Source organism: Pelodiscus sinensis, chromosome 21, assembly GCF_049634645.1.
Source record: "Pelodiscus sinensis isolate JC-2024 chromosome 21, ASM4963464v1, whole genome shotgun sequence".
NCBI classification, from domain to species: Eukaryota; Metazoa; Chordata; order Testudines; family Trionychidae; genus Pelodiscus; species Pelodiscus sinensis.
Window position 1 is genome coordinate 24,584,730 of NC_134731.1, and position 18,980 is coordinate 24,603,709.

Sequence of the window (18,980 nt, forward strand, 5' to 3'; positions counted from 1 at the left end):
CAAGACATGAGAGGCACTGAACCAATGAGTCCTCACTTTCATAGCATTAACTACAGGCTATATGAGAAGCAACGGAAACAAATTACAGTTGCAGACTAGTCAGGTGTTCAAGTACTTCCATTTACACAGTGGCCAAACCCTCATTGGCACGGTCTTTGTCCCTACTGAGATCTCCCAGCTGTAGATTTCCCCTGTTCACATAGAGGAAAGAGCAGCTTTTGATGTCTAGAATCTAGGGTGACTCCCTCTTCTGTAGCAGCTGCTACCTGCTCTCCTTCCACCAGTAGCAGCTTTCAGAAGTATCTACCAGGACAAAATTAAGATGTGGCTAGCAATGTACTCAGCTTTGAGCTATTTCACTTTTCCCTGGAACTCATAGGCTAGATGCTACTCCCATTCACTGGCAGGCAGCATTGTACATTCCCTGTACACCTACAAATTAAAGATTTCTGAAAAGGCAACCAGCCTGTCATTGTAGATTCTATGATTTGTGTACCACCACTGACAAAGAAAAAATTGGCAATGGGGGAGTGTGTTAAAAGCCACACTGTATAATTCTAATTCTAATCACTTGAATATAATTTATTGTAAAATTTCCTGGATATGTTCCAGCACACTGCGATCCTTGAATGAAAGGTGACCTTGTTGTAAAGTGCTTCAGAACTAAAAAGATTTCTCTCGTTTTACGGAGGACCACCAGAACATGGGGGTTTGCCTACCTTCTCTCAATGGATAAGGTACCTGCTTTTGGACTCAGAGGAATGCAGGGCAGTGGGTTCAAGCCCCACCAACCCTGGGGGAGGGGGGGTGGGATAGCCAATGCCACAGCAGCAGAGCCAAGGCAGCCCCCCCCCCAAACATCTGACATGCATAGCAGTGGCTCCATGCACCACCCCTCATCCACAACAGGCCTTCACTCTCCTACACCCTATACAACATTGAACTCCTGTTTGGAAAACAACTATTTTCCATAACTGTCCCAGGAAATATTACTTGGTATATTCATCTCACCTTGTTGAACACAGGATACAATAAAACTTAAATTGTCCTGGCCTGACACCTATTTAAACCCTGGAACTTATTCAGACTTCTATTCCTTAATTAATTCTAACCAAGGCAATTTGTAAGTATTTGAACATCCCCCTCCCAGCTGTTAAGATCAGATTCTTAACTGGCACATCAGTACAGCTGCACTTCTCTGTCAACTGAGACCAACATTTTCAAAATGGAATAGCAGTTTTGAGCTACCTTCATCACAGCACTTACGAAAATGAAGCAGTTTTGACAGGTATCACATTGGCCTTCCATCATGACCAGTCACATAACATTTTGCATAGTCTGTCAAGTAACACAATATTTCTGTAACAAACATTAGAACTTTCTCTGGTTAGTCACTTTGGATTAAATTCATCTTTGGCCAAGACTCGGAACAAGATCTATGCACTGGTTAAGTCTTCTAATTAGGACTTTAATAGTTTGCAAACCCTTGGGTGGGACTTCTTCAGAGATAAATTCCACCTTCAGCCAATTGTCAATGTTCCTTATTTGTGTGGGTCTTTTGCATAGCAAAGAATAAAATTATTTGGGGGAAAAGAAAGTATAACTTTAGATACAAACTGGTAAGAGATTTGTATAGATAAAAAACCAACCATGTTTAAATCCTGTTCTAAAACTGAGTGGGTGTATCCCTTTCATGAAATTACAGCTGTTCTCTTTCCAGCATGGGCTTCATTAAAGCTCCTGTCCTGCATCCTCTATGCGGACTTTTGGAATAGACCCATTAGTAGGAGCAGCAATTAAGTTTTTCTCTAATCAATTATAAAATGCTTGATTGGCCTCCTACTTTCAGAAACATGAATAATGGACACCTTGCTGTGATTTTTGGTGTGTCAAATACAAATGAAGGGTTAAATCCATATCTGCAAAGAGGCTTAAATTCAGCCTTAACTCTCAGGCTATGTCTAGACTGCAAGCCTCTTTCGAAAGAGCGCGTCTAGACTGCACGCGGAACTTTCGAAAAAGCAAGCCTCTTTTTCGAAAGAAAGCACCCAGTGAGTCTGGATGCTCTCTTTCTAAAAAGCCTGTTTGCTTTCAAGAACACCTTCTTTCGAAAGAGCACTTTCGAAAGAAGGCGTTCTTCCTCGTGGAATTAGGTTTACCACCGTCGAAAGAAAAGCCGCATTCTTTCAATTTAATTTCGAAAGAACGCGGCTGCAGTCTAGACGCAGGTGAAGTTTTTTCGAAAAAAGTACTTTTTTCGAAAAAACCCCTGAGCCTGGACACAGCCTCAATGTGCGTAGACTCAGAGCAAAATTTCATAAGTGAAATCAGTTGTAGTAGGAAAAGTTTCATGTCCATACATTCCAGTCCATAGCTGATTCTTACCCTTATACCAGTTTCTCTCTAGTCACTGGTATGAAAAGCAAGGAAATTGCTTGTGTGACCCTTTTTCCCTAGGAGGTGGAGAGTACCTGTTCACACTGGAGTATAAAAGCTTGGTGAACCAGTTTCCAGCCGTAAGTAGGGCTAGCAGGTGACAGGTACTCCAATACATAAATTGCATTTCTAATAGAATTCCCTTCTTAGGCATTTACCTGAATGTTCTGTCTCACTCTACATAGAAGTTCAGCCCTTTGCAGCAAACCACCACCAGATGGAAATAGTGCATGAGCTTTTCCTTGATTTTGTGCACAGAGATGCAATTCACCCTCTCTCTTGATTTTGTGCCTGGAGATGCATTTCATCCACTCAATGTGTATCAGCAGTTAAAAGCAAACAATAATTAAAAAAGGAATAGTGAATAAGACAGAATATCTTTTTGCTTCTATCTAAATCCATGGTACACCGCAGTTTGATTATCGCGTGCAGATGTGGTTGCCTCAGCTCAAAAAAAAGGTATCTTGGCATTGGAAAAAATTCAGAAAAGGGCAACAAAAATGATTAGGGATTTGGAACAGCTGTCGTGTGAGGAGAGAGTAATAAAATGGGCTTTCAGCTTAGAAAAGAGGAACTGGGGGGGAGGGGAAATACAACAGAGGTCTAGAAAATCATAACAGGTATAGAGAAAGTAGACAAGGAAAAATTATTTATTTGCTTCCATAACCAGAACTATGGGTCACCAAATGAATTTAATAGGTAGCAGATTTAAAAAACAAACAAACAAAAGGACGTAGTTCTTCACACAATGTGCAGTCAACCTGTGGAACTCCTTGCCAGAGGATATTGTGAAGGCCAGGTCTTTGACAAGGTTAAAAAAAAGTCTAGATCAATTCAGGGAGAATAGGTCCATCAATGGCTATTAGCTAGGATGGGCAGGAATGGGCCCCCTAGCCTCTGTTTCTCTGAAGCTGGGACTGAATGACAGGGGAGGGATCACTTTGATGATTGCCTGGTCTGTTCATTCCCTCTGGAGTACCTGGCATTGGCCAGTGTTAGAAGCCAGGACACTGGGCTAGATGGACCTTTGTTCTGACCCAGTCTGGCCGTTCTTATGTTCTTAGCAAGTGCATGCTAGAACATTGCCAGGTAAAACACTATGCTCATGAACACAATTATAACTGAAGCATGGATCATCAGCTGCGAAGTGTGAGTTCTAGCACCGACATCCTTCTCTACAGCAATTCTGAAAAGGGGGTGCAATTCCTGAGGCTGACAATGGGGTGAAGATGAGCTAAGTGCTCTGTGAGCTGTCTCAACTCCTATGGATTTTACAGCAATCCATCTCAAATACACAAGGAAAGAGAGTCGGAATATTATCTGTAGCTGCAGTGATCCTGTTTGTCCTTTGGTCCTTTACCATTTGTGAGTGCTTCCATTTATTACTTAGCAATACAGAACTACGCCCTTTCTAAACACTTGGCATCTGTCTGGAAGGTTGGATCCTTCTTTTAGAAGCAGTGTCTGTCCAAGAGCTTTGCTATAGTGGGAACAAAATGAAAAATATAATCCATCAGCTTTAATACCTCCTTACAGGAGTCAGTTTGGCAAGTTAAACCATCAATTGTGTTGCTACTCAGCAGTTTAAAGATTCATTTCACACTTGACGGCAGAAAACATTGTTGAGCAGACAAGCCATCACTCCCTTGAATGGACGTGGAGGAAAATATGATAGAATAACAAAACCTTGGCATTTCTCTTGGAACTGCTGCAGTGAGCAGCTGATATTCACATGTTGGGGGGAAGAGGCCTTCTTCCACATGATTTTTCTAGTTGTATTTTTGTGGGACATCTGGATCCAATGCATTTATTTTCAGCAGTGTGCACTGATGTTAGTTAACTACATTTGGCAGAGTATGGAGGACAGGTTATTCCATCACATTTGTGTATCAAAGGACCCCTTTCTGCTCTGCTTGTGTGGCAATCTTCAAGATGAAACATACACTTCTGTAGCATTGTAAATAGCTTCCCACAGATTGTAGAAGAGGTTCCTTGAAATAAGAGAAAGATTGTGAGTTCACTGCTTTTCCTCCCCTCTTACTATTAACTCTTTCTGCTTACATTGTATTTTCAGTGCCAGGTTTTTCTCTTGCATGTAGAATAGTGATAGAAATGTAGCCGTGTTAGTCTGGTGTAGCTAAAGCAAAATACAGGACTATGTAGCACTTTAAAGACTAACAAGATGGTTTATTAGATGATGAGCTTTCGTGGGCCAGACCCACTTCCTCAGATCAAATAGTGGAAGAAAATAGTCACAACCATATATACCAAAGGATACAATTAAAAAAAGTGAACACATATGAAAAGGACAAATCAAATTTCAGAACAGAAGGCGGATGCAGGGGGGGAGGAAAGGAAGGTGAATGCCTGTGAGTTAATGATATTAGAGGTGGGGAAGGGTAGATGTCTGTGAGTTAATAGTGTTAGAGGTGATAACTAGGGAAGCTATCTTTGTAATGGGTAAGATAGCTGGAGTCTTTGTTCAGGCCTCGGCGGAGAGTGTCGAATTTTAGCATGAATGCCAGTTCAGAGGATTCCTGCACTTGAAAGAGAATGGATGCCAGGAGCCCAGATAATTTCAGAATCAATTATTCCTGGAAAATCCATTTAAGGGAAAGACTATAGTAGAAACCCTTTCCATTATAGCTATGCTGGCCAGGGGGGTGATTTTCTTTAACAATATTGGTTTGCCAGCAAAAACCCTCATGTGGTTGCATTATAAAAGCAAAAAATGCTATTGGCAGCGTAGCTTATTTTGTTTGCAGAACCAGTATGAGCTCTGCTGGCAAAAGCAGTCTTTTGCAGTATATCTGCATCTACAGTAGGTAAGCTCACTGGTATAGCTAAATTGGCAAAACTTTTGTAGTGTAGATTGTATATTTATATGGCCAATCCCACTGTCATTTATAACATGCAGTGCTGTTTACTATTTGTTTGCGTAACACTGCTGATGTGTTGAGTGCTTACCTGAGATTCATGAGACTATTTACACAGGGCTTTTTATAGGTAATATACTTAACAGAGGTCTAATTAATACTTGCCTCGCCCCATGAGAAAGGCACCACCATTTTACAAAGAAAAATGGAGGCACTGAAGGAGACATTGTCAGAGCAAAAACTGGAACTTGCGCAGTCCCATAATAAAACCACTAGACTAAAACTCTCTCAAAAATGTAATCCCCTCCCTCTTTGAAATTCCACTGGAAGGGGGAGTTTAAATGAAAATTGTTCATGAATGTTACCAAGTAGCCTTTTTCTCTGCTTTCATATAGATCTGATTTCCCCTTTGCATTTGTCCAAAGTAATGCCTTGTAATTCAGTATAACTTTCACAGACACCAAAAAGAAAAACGTAAGTTAATTTCCGCTAAAGCCAATTTCTCGTACCTCAAGTCACTTTTACAATAATCACTAATGAAAAACTGTGATTGTGCTTCTGTTTGCAAACAGCGACACCTAGCTGTGAAGTGTTTCTGAAATGTGGACAGTATCTTCAAAGGTAAAATCTGTTCTGGTTTCAACTCTCGCTCCCACAACTACGCATTTTAACGTCTAGCAGACTCCTGGTATCTCTTAGCTATATTCTTACAAGGGCTATAAAGACATACAAGGGCTACTTGCTTTGGAAATCCAGGTACTACAGATAATTAACCTTCACACTGCCATGCCTTCATTTGTGGGATCATCTAGATCCGGGCTACTCAACATGCGGCCCATTTTTTTGTGGCCTGCAGTGCAGTTTGGGTTTGCACGGGGCTCAACACGCGGCCCACGGTGGGATCCTTTGAACATAGCCTTCACTGGGAACACACTGTACAACGATGAGTCAATATAATGGTCTTCTGTTAATTAGTGTCTTAGTTAAATTCCTGGACTGTCATTGCTCATTAAAAGTGCTGTCATGTGGGTGGAAATCGGGTAAGTATTGCATTTTATTTATATCAGCAGAACTGACTTAAATGGGACCTGTATATTGTGTAGTCTTGCCTTAATCTTTGTATTCATGCCCATCCATGTGAAAGAAGCTATTTGCATATATTTGCATGTATATGCAAGCACACTTATGTTGAGGCCCTTGGCATGTGCAGTGTGTATCATTGTGGCCCTTGGGGCTTCCAAACTTAAGTAGCCCTGATCTAGATTGTTCTATAGTCACTAGATATTTGCTAGCGGATCCAAAAAGGTTAATTCCTGTTACAGGGGCAATCAGTACTTGTCATGCAGTTACTTTGATTATGGATCTATCAATACGTGCAACATCTTCCCTGTATCCTTGGAGCCTGCCAATATAGAGATTCGCTCCTTCCAATGTTTGCTTTTAAAACAGGCATAAGCCATCTTGCTGTAGAATCAAGTTTAAGTGCAAATCACTGACTATGAATTGAGGCATTCCCACCCCTTGGTTTACAATAAATGCATCAAACATCTATTTTTACCTTTAGTTCGGCACAGTTGCAATGTCTGAGTTAACATAATCTGGATCATCATCTGGGCTTTCTAAATATAGAGAGTTGTTATTGGGAATTGAAAGCACTGATAAATAAATGTTGTTCGACATACCTTTATATACCTGCCCACCTTTTTAACCCTTGCTGTGGAGATCAGTTTGTATGTTCCTTAGCAGATATTTTTCTGTCTGTGCCAAGGAATACCTGGGTCCCAGCATCATGACTCCTTGGGGAAAGTCTTCAAGACTGAACATAATAGCAGTTTGCAAGTGTTCCTTCAGCAGATTTTTAGGATAGATCATAACAGATCCACAGAGACATTATAATCCTCTGAATTTATAAACAGGACACACGTACACCCCCAAACAGTTTGCTCTAGGGTGTCCCCAAATCAGATATGAGAAGGTTCCTATGTTCACTTAACAGTGCATCTCACAACCAAAGCTGTCCCAGCACGCCTCATATCCAGTTGAACCTCTTGTTTTAGAAAGATAACCTAAGCGAGGCTTTTATGTTGACATAATTAGTGCTGGCTCGTCAGGGAGCTTCAGAGTCCAGGAACGTAACATACCAAGAAGGTTGCTTGTTCAGTTCCTGGGCTCAGAAAGCATGGAAGAGTTTGCAGCATGGAGAGTTAAGAACCGAGAAGGTCTGAAAGAAGAGGAGATGGTCTCTTGTAATGGCCTGCCAGGGGACCAAATTTTAGACCTTCCCATTTGTGTGTGCCCCTTGGAATATCAGAAAGGCCAGAGCCATAAAGATTCCAAGCTAGTACTCAAAATCATTGCTAATATATGCAACAACGTACAACTCGTTTTTTAAAAGTTCCTATCATGACTGTACAGGAAAAGTACAAGGAAAATCTCTTGGGGGCAGGGCCCATATCCATCTATCATCACAACAGCTTGCAAAATGGGACCCCAGTCCTAACTGAGGCCTTCAGCTGCTACCATAAAAACATTCAGTAATGATTTGTTTCAGAACATACCTGACACATGTGATTGTTGCCATGTCTTAAACGCTGCACTATTTTCATAGTCCTCGGTGTCATCTGTGAGCAAGAAAAGTGTGCACAGAGGAATGAAAGCAAGTGGAGTAAGAATGGGTAACAGTTCTGTGAAATCTCTTACTTCCACCCTCCAAAAATGCAGTAAGGTTGAATCTCACACCTTATTTGTGGATTTGTTCATTTTAATGTGGAACAACCCCCATCCGCTGTCTGGTGTTCCCCATCTCATCTACCTCCTCATTCAGTGCCTGGTTTCTCTTTTTTTTTCCCCAGACATGGTTAGACCTGACTGTTGATGCCCATTAAAATGGTATGCCCAATGTTATCATTCAGCGCAGCGCTGAAGGTGACCCGATTCAGAGATGTTACTAACCTACCATCTAATAGAAAATGCCAAAGTTATTGGGAAAAAATATTCCAGGGGTAAAATTTCTCAGATGTTCATAAGCAGAATTCCTTCTCTTCTTCACTGAAACTGATGCTGCAATGAACTCTGTGCAGAGCCCCATGGAGTTTAACTGGATTCCATGAAAGCACGGGGAACAACCTCTATGGAGCCCATTGCGGGATAAAGGTCTATGTGATGTGAGTAAATGAGTCCTCTTTACTTTAGGTGAAGCAACCAGGGACCTGCACCTGTTCCATGACTGGGGTGCCTCTGCCTATGGCAACACACTCAGTAACCACCCCAAAAAAACTGACACTTACCAGACTCTAGGCTATTGGATGCCCCGATCACCATGTTTTCATAGGAACAGGAATCATCTGGAAGAGATAAAAAGGAATGAATGAATGGGCTGGATGATGGTGAGAGATCTCCCTCCACCTGTGGCTGTGTACAACACTTCAATTTTAGCACCATCCACCTGAGGGGAAGCTATGTTGACCACAGAGATGCAAACATACTTCTTAAAGAAACAGAAAGGCCATTCTAAAAGACAGTGCTAGAACTGGCGGTCCCTTTTAACATGTAAATCTGGCTCAGATTCTGCACTGAAATCAACTGGAGTTTTTGCTGTCGGCTTCAAGGAGAGCAGGACTGGGCATTCATGACAGTGTTTGGAGAGAGATTGGGGGTGTCTGCTGGATGACAGAGAGGTTAGGAATTGATGCCCTCCTGGAACATCAAATAGATCTTCCTGTATAATTAGAAGCAAGAAATTAAACATATCAAACTGAATATGAGGTGTGTTGGGACAGCTTTGGTTGTGAGATGCACTGTTAAGTGAACATAGGAACCCTTCTCTTATCACATTTGGGGACACCCTCAAGCAAACAATTTGGTGTGTGTGTGTGTGTGTGTGTGTGTGTGTGTGTGTCCCCTCTTTGTAAATTCAGTGGATTATTTCAATGGAAACGAAACTCTTGGGGTTATTAACCCTGCATAATAGGGTAGCAATAGGAACAACCAACCAATATTGTTTCAGTGCAGTTCTGGTAAACAACCATGGTTTAGTTAAGAGCCTACATTAGGGAAAGAAGCAGATATTGATAATAAAGGTTTCAGCTGTGATGGTTTTCTTGGGACAAGGACACAGATTCACAGTAGTAGTATATACCTTGATAGCTTTCGTCACCATGCAATTTTGACAGCTATCGAGGTATATGCTACTCACAGTGAATTGGCTGGAGAGAGACTATCACAAACAAATCATTATAGAATAAATTTCCATGATGACCAGCCTGGACAGGATTTGAATTGACAATCTATATATTAAAGTCTATTACAAATCTCTGAAGTGCTGCCTACTATGAACCTGGTCTTAAAAAAAGAAAGCCATTGAGAAGTGTCAGTGTTTACTGTCAGTTAGGAGAACACAAGAACGGTCATACCAGGCGAGACCAGAGGTCCAGCTAAGCCCAGTATCCTGTCTTCTGATAGTGGCCAATGCCTGGTGCCCCAGAGGGAACAAACAGATGTCCCTGAAGCCATCACAGGAAGAGATGGGTGCCCCTTGTCACCCATTTCCAGCCTCTGACAAACAGAGGTTAGGGATACCATTCCTACCCATCCTAGCTAATAGCCATTGATGGACCTATCCTCCACGAGTTTATCTAGTTCTTTTTGAACCTTGCTAAAGTTCTGGTCTTCACAACATCCTCCGGTAAGGAGTACCACAGGTTGACTATGCACTCCCAGTTTTATTAATCTCATCTCATAGGGCAGGCAGTCATTCCAAACACCTAATCATTTTTGTTGCCCTTCTCTGAATTTCTTTCAATGCCAAGATATCTTTTTTGAGATGATGCAACCACATCTGCTCTCAAGAGTTCACCCAGTCTGTGGCTTCCAGATCAAAGGGGCACTGATGATTGGTTTTAAAAGATATGTTTCTTATGCCCAACCCCGCTAATCACTCTGGAAACTGAGAATCATCCTGGGATCTTTCCAACTCACACATCATGACTAGTTATGAAGGTGCTACAGACCAAATTAACCCCTTGAGAAACACCCCTCTCTTCCGGTGATGGCCTCAGGGACATCTGGATACAGTAATTCCTCATTTAACACTACAGATATGTTTCAGAAAATTATCATGTTAAGTGAAAACGTGTTATGTGGGGTCAATTTTCCCATTGAAAATAATGGAAAAGATGGGGGTTGTGTTTCAATCGGTGGTGTCTGTTGGGACCTGGACATAAGGTCGGGGGAGAAAGGGGACTGGGTTACAGCAGGGAGGGGAGGTGTTTGGCTCTGGGGAAAGGAAGGGGAGGAGAAGGGAGGGGGATTGGGTTGGGAGTATGCCCCTGTGACGGGTCTGCTGGGACCCGCACCGCGTCCGGCAAGGAGGGGTCGCCGGGGAACGGTGTGGCAAGTGGCGAACCCTCCGCCGCTTTGCAGGGAAGTGGGGGAAGCAGCCGCCGATGGGCCAGCTGGGGAAACTCAGCCGCCAGCCTGCAAGTGGGGGTGGAGGAGAGGGGGAGTCAGCGGGGAACGGCACGGCGAGCGGCGAACCTTCTGCTGCTTTGCAGGAAGGCGGGGGAAGCCCTGCGCAGCCACCGGCAACGGGCCTGCTGGGGAAATCGTGTTATTCAGGAGACGGTCATGTAATTCAAAACGTTCCCTTAAAAAAAATCGTGCTATCACGAAAACGTGTTAAGCGGGCACGTGTTAAATGAGGAATTATTGTAGTCCCATTGCCTTACTTAATCAATTATCCAACTAAATTGCTGTGCTCACATGAATGTATTCTGAACAGTGCTTAAAATAAAGCAAGCCACCTCTTTTCTGGAGTGCTAAAAGCCCTGAACACCCAGACCCTACAGGAATACAGAGTCAGCCATCAGCTAAGATTGCTTTTGAATTAATAGGTACAACCTACAGGCTTGATTTCAACTTCAACATGGAACTCCAGGGACTACTCTGGATTTACACCATGTAAGATCACCAGCTGGCCCTAGTATATATGTACTGGAACGAGTAAGCGCTATATGCGGTTTGTTAACTGTGTGCTTTGAAGAATCTGTTCCACTTGATGAGCAACTTCCCATTGCCTCAGCTCACATTCACTGTCTATTTTCAGACTAGCACCACGGCTCAGGCTAATGGCGGAGAGGAAGGTTCAAATGCAGGCTTTAATAATATGTATAATTAGAACCCCTGTACAAAGCAGGCATGCTACACATGGACAGTTAAACCACACGAGAAACTGTCTTCAGTTTACTACCCGAAACATACATCCACAGAGGCAGAAAATGTAACTGAAGCTTGAACAGTTGATGTGGTCACCACATCTAAGTTAGGAAGATTCTGCAGATACTCATGCAAATAGAGATGCCAGTCACTTTCCATCTTGCTTTAATCCTTCCCCATGGCACAAAAGGGAAGTGGCTAGGCTAATTAAGTCAGTTGATATGTTGCCAGCATCAGAGCACCACCGAGGTTCTCTGCTCAAGGAACACCCAGAGCTATAGTATGTAAGAATGTAGCAGATCAGAAGTGAAATGCATTAGTAGTTCTTAGGCACCTCTAGTAGCTAAAATTAAATATGATGCTAGTTGTTACAGTGCCTGAAATTCATACAACAGCTCTAAGTAGCATGAAAACCTCAACATACAGGATTTTCATATTTATTTTTTCCCTCAAAATAGTATTACATTGTTGCCAAAAAAGGAAACACCTAGGAATGCTTTTCTTTTTTTCCTCCACAAAAGTAAGACCATGTTTGGAAAACAAGTGTAAAGTTTTGAACTTTGGATAAAAAAGTGGACTATCCAAAAATGGTGTCTGAATTAGATAACATTTCAGATCCACTTTGAACACATTGGGCTATACAAATGGCCATTTCACAGAACTTCCTCACATACGCGTCTTGGGACGAATTCATACATTTTCCCATTAGATTTTGTGACTCTTCTCTCACCCGTAATTTTCACACAGTTCTCAAGCACTAGTTTTGTGAATTAGAAAAACAAAAGAATTAAAGGTATTCCTTGGATTGCAGGTTTTTGAGGCAAACTCTGCCATTGTGTATGACCTTGCACAATGGAGTCACAATCTCTGGTAACTCTTACAGTAACTAGTACAATACAGAAATGTAGCCGTGTTAGTCTGGGGTAGCTGAAGCAAAATGCAGAACAATTTTAGTACAATACAGGCAGTCCCCGGGTTACGTACAAAATAGGGACTGTAGGTTTGTTCTTAAGTTGAATTTGTACGTAAGTCGGAACTGGTACATATTGTAGGGGAAACTCTAGCCAAACATTTCTCCAGAGCTCAGTTTTATTCTCCCACACCTCACTTCCCTCAGCCCTTTATTTTCAAGCTGAGGTGTCTGCTGAGAAAAGCCGCTCCACGTCTCCCTGGTCTGCTGGGGGGAAGCAGCTAGTGCGGGGTTGCCTCACCCGATTTGTAAATAGGGATCCGATGTAAGTCGGATCCATGTAACCCAGGGACTGCCTGTATAACTAAAAGGACAATTGTTATAACAAAAGTTCGAGTATTTTAATGGTCTTTACACCACATCCTTCTTCTAGTGACAGGCTAAAATTAGTTAGCCCTTTTTTGGATTCTAAAGGATGTGTATTCAATACCTCTTTCTGTTTAAAGTATATTACAGGACTCAGTTTTGCAGAGGCAATTTGGGGACAGAGTTACTGGACCCTACTGATTAGGATTATTAGATGTTGTTTGTTTGTGTGATATTATCACTTAGAGGTCAGAGCTTCGCTGTTCATAGGACTGCACAACAGCAGCCTCTGCCCTGAAGCAAAATACAGAACTACGCAGCACATTAAAGACTAACAAGATGGTTTATTAGGTGATGAGCTTTCATGGGCCAGACCCACTTCCTCAGATCAAATAGTGGAAGAAAATAGTCACAACCATATATACCAAAGGATACAATTTAAAAAAATGAACACATATGAAAAGGACAAATCAAATATCATACATAGTCCTGTATTTTGTTTTAGCTACACCAGACTAACACGACTACATTTCTATCACTCTCTGCCCTGAAGAGCTTTAAATCCTGCAAGGAGACTGGCTGCGCCTGCTGCAGAGAGCCCCATTAAGTCAATGTCTCCTTAAACCAGCAGTTCTCAACCTGCTGCATGTGGGCCACTGACAGCCCTATCAGTGCTCAGCTGCAGCTCCTGTGACATCCTCAGGGCCATACACATCGTATGTACATCAGGGGTCTCAAACTCCCAGCCCATGCGCCATCCCTGGCTGGAGCAGTTGTCCAATCCAGCCCTGGTGTCCCAGTGGGATCATAGAATCCTAGGGCTGGACGAGACGTCAAGAGACCATCCAGTCCAATTCCCTGCTCAAAGCGGGACCCACCCCAACTAAACCATCCCAGCCAGGGCTTTGTCAAGCCAGGAATTAAAAACCTCCAGGGATGGAGATTCCCTAGGTAACCCATCCCAGTGCTTCTCCGCCCTCCTAGGGAAATAGTTTTTCCTAATATCCAACCTAGACCTCTCCCACTGCAACTTGTCTGTTCCTGTGCTCCAAGCCCCGCCCCTTCCTGCCGTTGCCCTCCTCTCCCCCTCATGGTACCCCATCCCAGTAGGGTTGCCAGGTGTCCGGTACTGACCCGGACTGTCCGGTATTTTCGCTCCTGTCTGGTAAAAGACTCAGAAAATACCGGACACCTAAAATGTCTGGTATTTTCTGGGGGGGTTTTCCCTGCCAGGAGGCAAAAATACCAGACACCTGGCAACCCTCATGCTCAGCAACCGGGCCCAGCCCTCAGCCCCATCACCAGGCTTCCCCCTCCTCCCCGCTTACCTGGTTCCACACGGGAATGTCTTGTGACTGGAACAGAAAAACAAAATGGTCGCTGGTAAAAAAGCCTCTTCTTAAAGGGGCCATGCTGATTTTTTATTTTTTTATTTGTATTTATTTTTTGCTTAACTGCTGTCGGATTTTTTTTCTCAATAACTTTGGCCTCCCCTTTTTTTCCCCTCAACAGAATTTTTTCCCGGTGTTTATTTTGGGGGGGGGGGGGGTCAATATTTTTGGTTAAACCATCTGGCAACCTAATCCCCCCGAGGATGTGGCTTTGGGGATTACTGCGGTGGGGGGCGGGAGGGGCTTGGCACAGGATGGCTGCAGCAGTCAGGTCCCCCTTGGGGAAGCTAGCACACTCAGCGGGTGCACTTGCTCTACTGTGCTCCACTTCCTCATGACACATCCCACCTCAGGCAGCGTGGGTTGGGCTAAAATGCTGCTGCCACCCCATGCCAACCCCCTGGGGCAATTCCCAAAGCCGCATCCTTGGGCCTTGGAGTTCCAAGGGGGGGGCGGTGGTGGGAAGAGGTGGGATTTGGGGAACAGGAACAGCCAGCCTTCTTCCCCCTCCCGCCCAGCTGGGACCCCCGGGTTGGATTGCGCAGCTGCTCAGGCTAGGTATGTCCCACCGGCTAGGAGTTTGAGCCCCTGCTATACAGTGTGTGGATGCGGCCCACATCGCACGGAGAGCTGCCCAGAGAGCCTACACTGGGAAGGAGGCTGAGAGCCCTGCTCTAATCAAAGCTCCTAGGATCTGTGTTCTTAACAGGCAAGGTCTGAGGCACAGTCCTGCATCCCTCACTCACGAGAGCAGGCCCACTTCCTGCCGGGGGGGACTGCTTCTGAGGGGGAGAGCTCTGTGATCAGCCCCGGGCTGCAGGCGTTTGCTCCGGGGAGTAGCTTCACACCTTCAGCAAGTCGACTAGGGTTACTCACCATGCATACGGGTAGAGCACATGCATGAGCGTCTAGGGCATCTGGGCCCACCCTGGGCGAAACACCTTCCTGTGCTTAGATTCAGGTTTTAGGAGAACACAGAATCATGCATGTTTGAGAAACAATTCTGGGACAGCCAGCTGCCACAGGGAATTCCAGGGTTAACCATGCCTTGGTAAGATGCTTATGAAGCTGCAGAGCAGATTTGAACCTGGGACCTCTGGAGCTTAGTGTAGTGGCTCTTACTCAGGCTGTAGATCTCCCTTGTTCTTATCTCTCGCTGTAAGTGGTCTAAGTGCTACTATATGGGATAGTGACCTACACTAGGGCTCGGTCTATACTGCACACATTTTGCACAAAAAATATGCAAATGAGGCAAAGCGTAGCATATCGCTGCACCTAATTTGCATCATTAATGAGGCTCCTTTTTTGCACAAGAGGCCTTTGCGCAAGAGCCATTCTTCCTGAAAAAAATGCAGAAGAACAGCTCTTGCGCAGAAATGGAGCCTCATTAATGATGCAAATGAGGTGCGGTGATAGTCCACACTCCACCTCATTTGCATATTTTTTGTGCCAAATGGGCACAGTGTAGACATAGCCTAGGCGTGTGGGTTACGCTTAGTACAGGTCATCCATGCCCACATCACTTTCCTGATTTACTTTAGCTTGGGGCTGCTCTTGTTTGCACCACCTATTCGTAGGCCACTAAGACACTCGGTTCTGCTACTGTTAGGCGGGGGTCACAGCATCACCTTCCAACGTTCAGGACTTGAGCTCTGGGCCACACATGGCTCCAGGCAATGCTCTGCACGTGGCTCATTAAACCAGGGCTTCATGAAAATCAAGCCGCCGACTTGCACGGAAGTGTAGCCTCTGGCCATAGCCCTGCAGCATGCCTCAGCTTTTCAGCAGTGTACCCCACCCACGCCTTTTGTATCCCCTGCCTGCCACAATCACTTTTAACCCTTTGCTTCCCCAGAGCCACATGTCTGCTCTTCCCTAACTGAAATGGTGCCAAACCATACAGGGTTTCCAGGTATCTGGTTTTCACCAGGACAGTCTGTATTTGTGGCCCCTATCCGTTAAAAAAACCAGAAAATACTGGTCATGCAAAATGTCCAGTATTTTCTGTTTTTCTCGGACAGAAGGCCGGTGGGGATATTCTTTCCCTGCCGTGTCTGGCGGGGGGAGCGGGGAGATTTAAAGGTGCAGTGACCTTTTTTCACTCAAGCAATTCCTCCCCTCCATCCCCCCCTGCTATGTCCGGGATTTTTTGTGAAAGTATCTGGCAAAACCATGCGGTAACAAAGGGGAGAGGTAAGAACTGCTTTCACTTCATCCCAAACCCTGGCAATACTTCACTTGTTTTGTCTTCCCTAAGCTGCTTGAAGAAACAGCCATTCATGCATCTGTCTTGCAAACGTACCATTTGGAGGTCTCAAGAATTTCCCACAGTTGTAGTAATCTGTAGCTATGGGGCTGCTGGAAAAGAGAAAACATCCCCGTTTAGATACTTCCTGTCTGAGAGTGCACTTGGAGCAAAATCCTCCTCACCTGCCTCATGCCTGGAACCTCCAGTTCCCAGCCACCCATGGCTCCAAATCAATTGGGAAGAGCCGTACAGCAGGGGTGGGCAAAATGAGGTCTGGGGACTGGATGCGGCCAGTCAAGCATTTCTCTCTGGCCTGCCCAGCTGCTGAGCAGAGGTGCAGATTTCTGGCATCTACCTTGCTCTACCCTGCAGCCCAGCTGCTCCCAGATTCTCCTGGTAGCTGTGCAGAGGAGAGGGGTGAGGGGAGTGCTGAAGTCAGAGTGTCCCCCTGCTGCTGGACCCATCTCTGCAGAGCAGGGGGTGGGGGGAGGGAGAGACACAACAGAGCTGCACCAATCTGAAGCATGGATGGTGAGTGACGTGGGGGAGAGCCTGTCTTAAGAGGCAGGGCCCTGTTCCTAAGAGTTCAGTGCTTGTGCATGCGCGCGCGCACACACACGCGCACACACACACACACATCCCTCTGCAGAGCGGGGGAGGGGGAGACAACAGAGCAGGACAGCTTTCCCTGTCTTAAAGAGACAGCGCGTGGCGTCTCTCAGAAACTTACCCAGCAGCAGCCAGCACACACTCTGTGTCACTGTCATACACACCCAGTCTGTGCCACACATGCACAGTCACTGCCACACACACTCAATTGGTGTCACGAAGTCTGTCACACCTTCTTGTAATGTAGGTGAACAGCTCCTTGTCCAATGTCATTCTTGAACCAAGCCTGTTGTCTCCTGGTTCTAATACTATCCAGCCTCTGCCTTGTGTAGTTCCCTACTCAGGTGTGAGTTGCACTACAGGCTAGGATGATACAGCGGAGGTCAATCTGAGTATGTCTAGACTATAAGCCTCTTTCGAAAGATAATCTAGACAGCCACAAGACTTTCGAAAAAGCGATCCACTTTTTTTGAAAGAGAGCACCCAAGCAAACTGGACGCTGTCTTTCAAAAAAGCCCTGTTGGCATTCAAGAATGCCTTTTTTGGAAAGAACTCTTTCAAAAAAAGGCATTCTTCCTTGTAAAATGAGGTTCACTGATGTCGGAAAAACTGCCATGTTCTTTTGATTTAATTTCGAAAGAACACAATGGCAGACTAGATGCAGGTGAAGATTTTTTGATAAAAGGCCCCTTTTATCGAAAAAACTCTGTAGTCTAGACATAGCCTCTGAGTTAGATGCCGTTGCAGAACTGGGACATGAAATACATGCTCTGTGTGCATATATCCTGCTATGCGGCACCCGGCTTCCTATAGGTTATTCATGACAAACTGAGAAGTGCTTATGACAGTTTTTTCATTTCCGTCCTGAGATCTTGCAATAGGCACATACTCTGCTACAAGTAATCGCAACTGCAAGTGACTATTCGTGGCAGGAACCATGGCTCATAGTAACATGGCCCCCTGCAAGGTATTCTAGAAGGTGTGAAATGAACAGAGCACTCTACAATCCGGGTAACGAAAAAGCAAGGATGCCACGATCGTCAAAGCAGTTGTTTAGAACCCAGATCTTAGGAATTTAGTTTCCTCTTTAAGATGAACTAACCCCACAGGAACAGCCTACAAATCAAAGCTACAATTAGCAGGGGGCAACTAAAGAGATTAGATTCAAGGTACTGGTGGATGAAAGGGAGATCAACTTACACATAGGCTGCATCCAACTCCTGGCTGTCTTCTGCAAGTACAAGTCATTTGCAATTAACACAGACTCAGGCATTTCTCCCAGCACAAAGTCAAAATAAAGTCACAAAGCTGACGCAGAAAAGGGCCATACACTTAGGAGCGCACAGGGACACCAGTTAACACAAGGGTATTCAAAAACGTCCTGCGGAAAGGGCCAAGTTAGGTTCTCCAGGAAGATCTGGAGGCAGCTGCTTCCCTCAGGCAGCATTTCAGCTCTTTCCTGTCTCGCTCAGTTTACTTCAGAGTGTGTCTCTCGCCTCTGAAGAATTAACCCTTCTCTCCCCACGTACGGTTGCACAGGCTGCTCTCTTGGCTTGGCGTCCCTGGTCTTCCCCCCGAGACTCTGCTGCTCCTTGTTCTCTGCTCTCCCCACCCTGTCGCTTTCTATGGCCCTGCCCGGAAAGTTCCAAGTGAACTGACCCAAAGGCATCGGCTGCCTCGCGCTCAAGCCCGCAGCTCAGACACCTCAGAAGAGGCGCGTGGGCAGGTTCAGAGGAGTTGGCGTCCGGCTTGACACACCTGAACTGAACCCGGCGGGCCCACTTAGCCCTGAATTCAATGCTCATTTCGCAATTGGGTTTCGTGGGAGCAGGACCGGTCGCTGTGGGCACATCTCCATGGCAATGAACCGCCTGCGGCCAGCCACGTCTGCTGCCTTGGGCTTGCCAGGCCCAGGCCGCAGGACTGTGCAA

General features: G+C 44.9%; 1 protein-coding gene across 5 annotated transcripts in view; it reads right to left on the reverse strand.

Annotated features, from left to right (window-relative positions):
* Positions 1–25: 25 nt before the first annotated feature.
* LAT2 (linker for activation of T cells family member 2) overlaps positions 26–18,980 on the reverse strand; it is a 44,279-nt gene continuing 25,324 nt past the window's right edge. For 3 of the 5 annotated variants that reach the window (XM_025177984.2, XM_075904307.1, XM_075904310.1), the window contains 7 exons: positions 18,250–18,280; positions 16,495–16,550; positions 14,130–14,156; positions 8,600–8,656; positions 7,871–7,933; positions 6,871–6,931; positions 26–4,427 (listed from right to left, as the gene is read on the reverse strand). In XM_025177984.2, the coding sequence (XP_025033769.2) occupies positions 6,873–6,931; positions 7,871–7,933; positions 8,600–8,656; positions 14,130–14,156; positions 16,495–16,550; positions 18,250–18,280 (293 nt within the window). In that variant the 3' untranslated portion in view covers positions 26–4,427; positions 6,871–6,872. The remainder of the gene's footprint in view (positions 4,428–6,870; positions 6,932–7,870; positions 7,934–8,599; positions 8,657–14,129; positions 14,157–16,494; positions 16,551–18,249; positions 18,281–18,980) is intronic. The other 2 variants (XM_075904309.1, XM_075904308.1) reach the window with 1 other exon arrangement.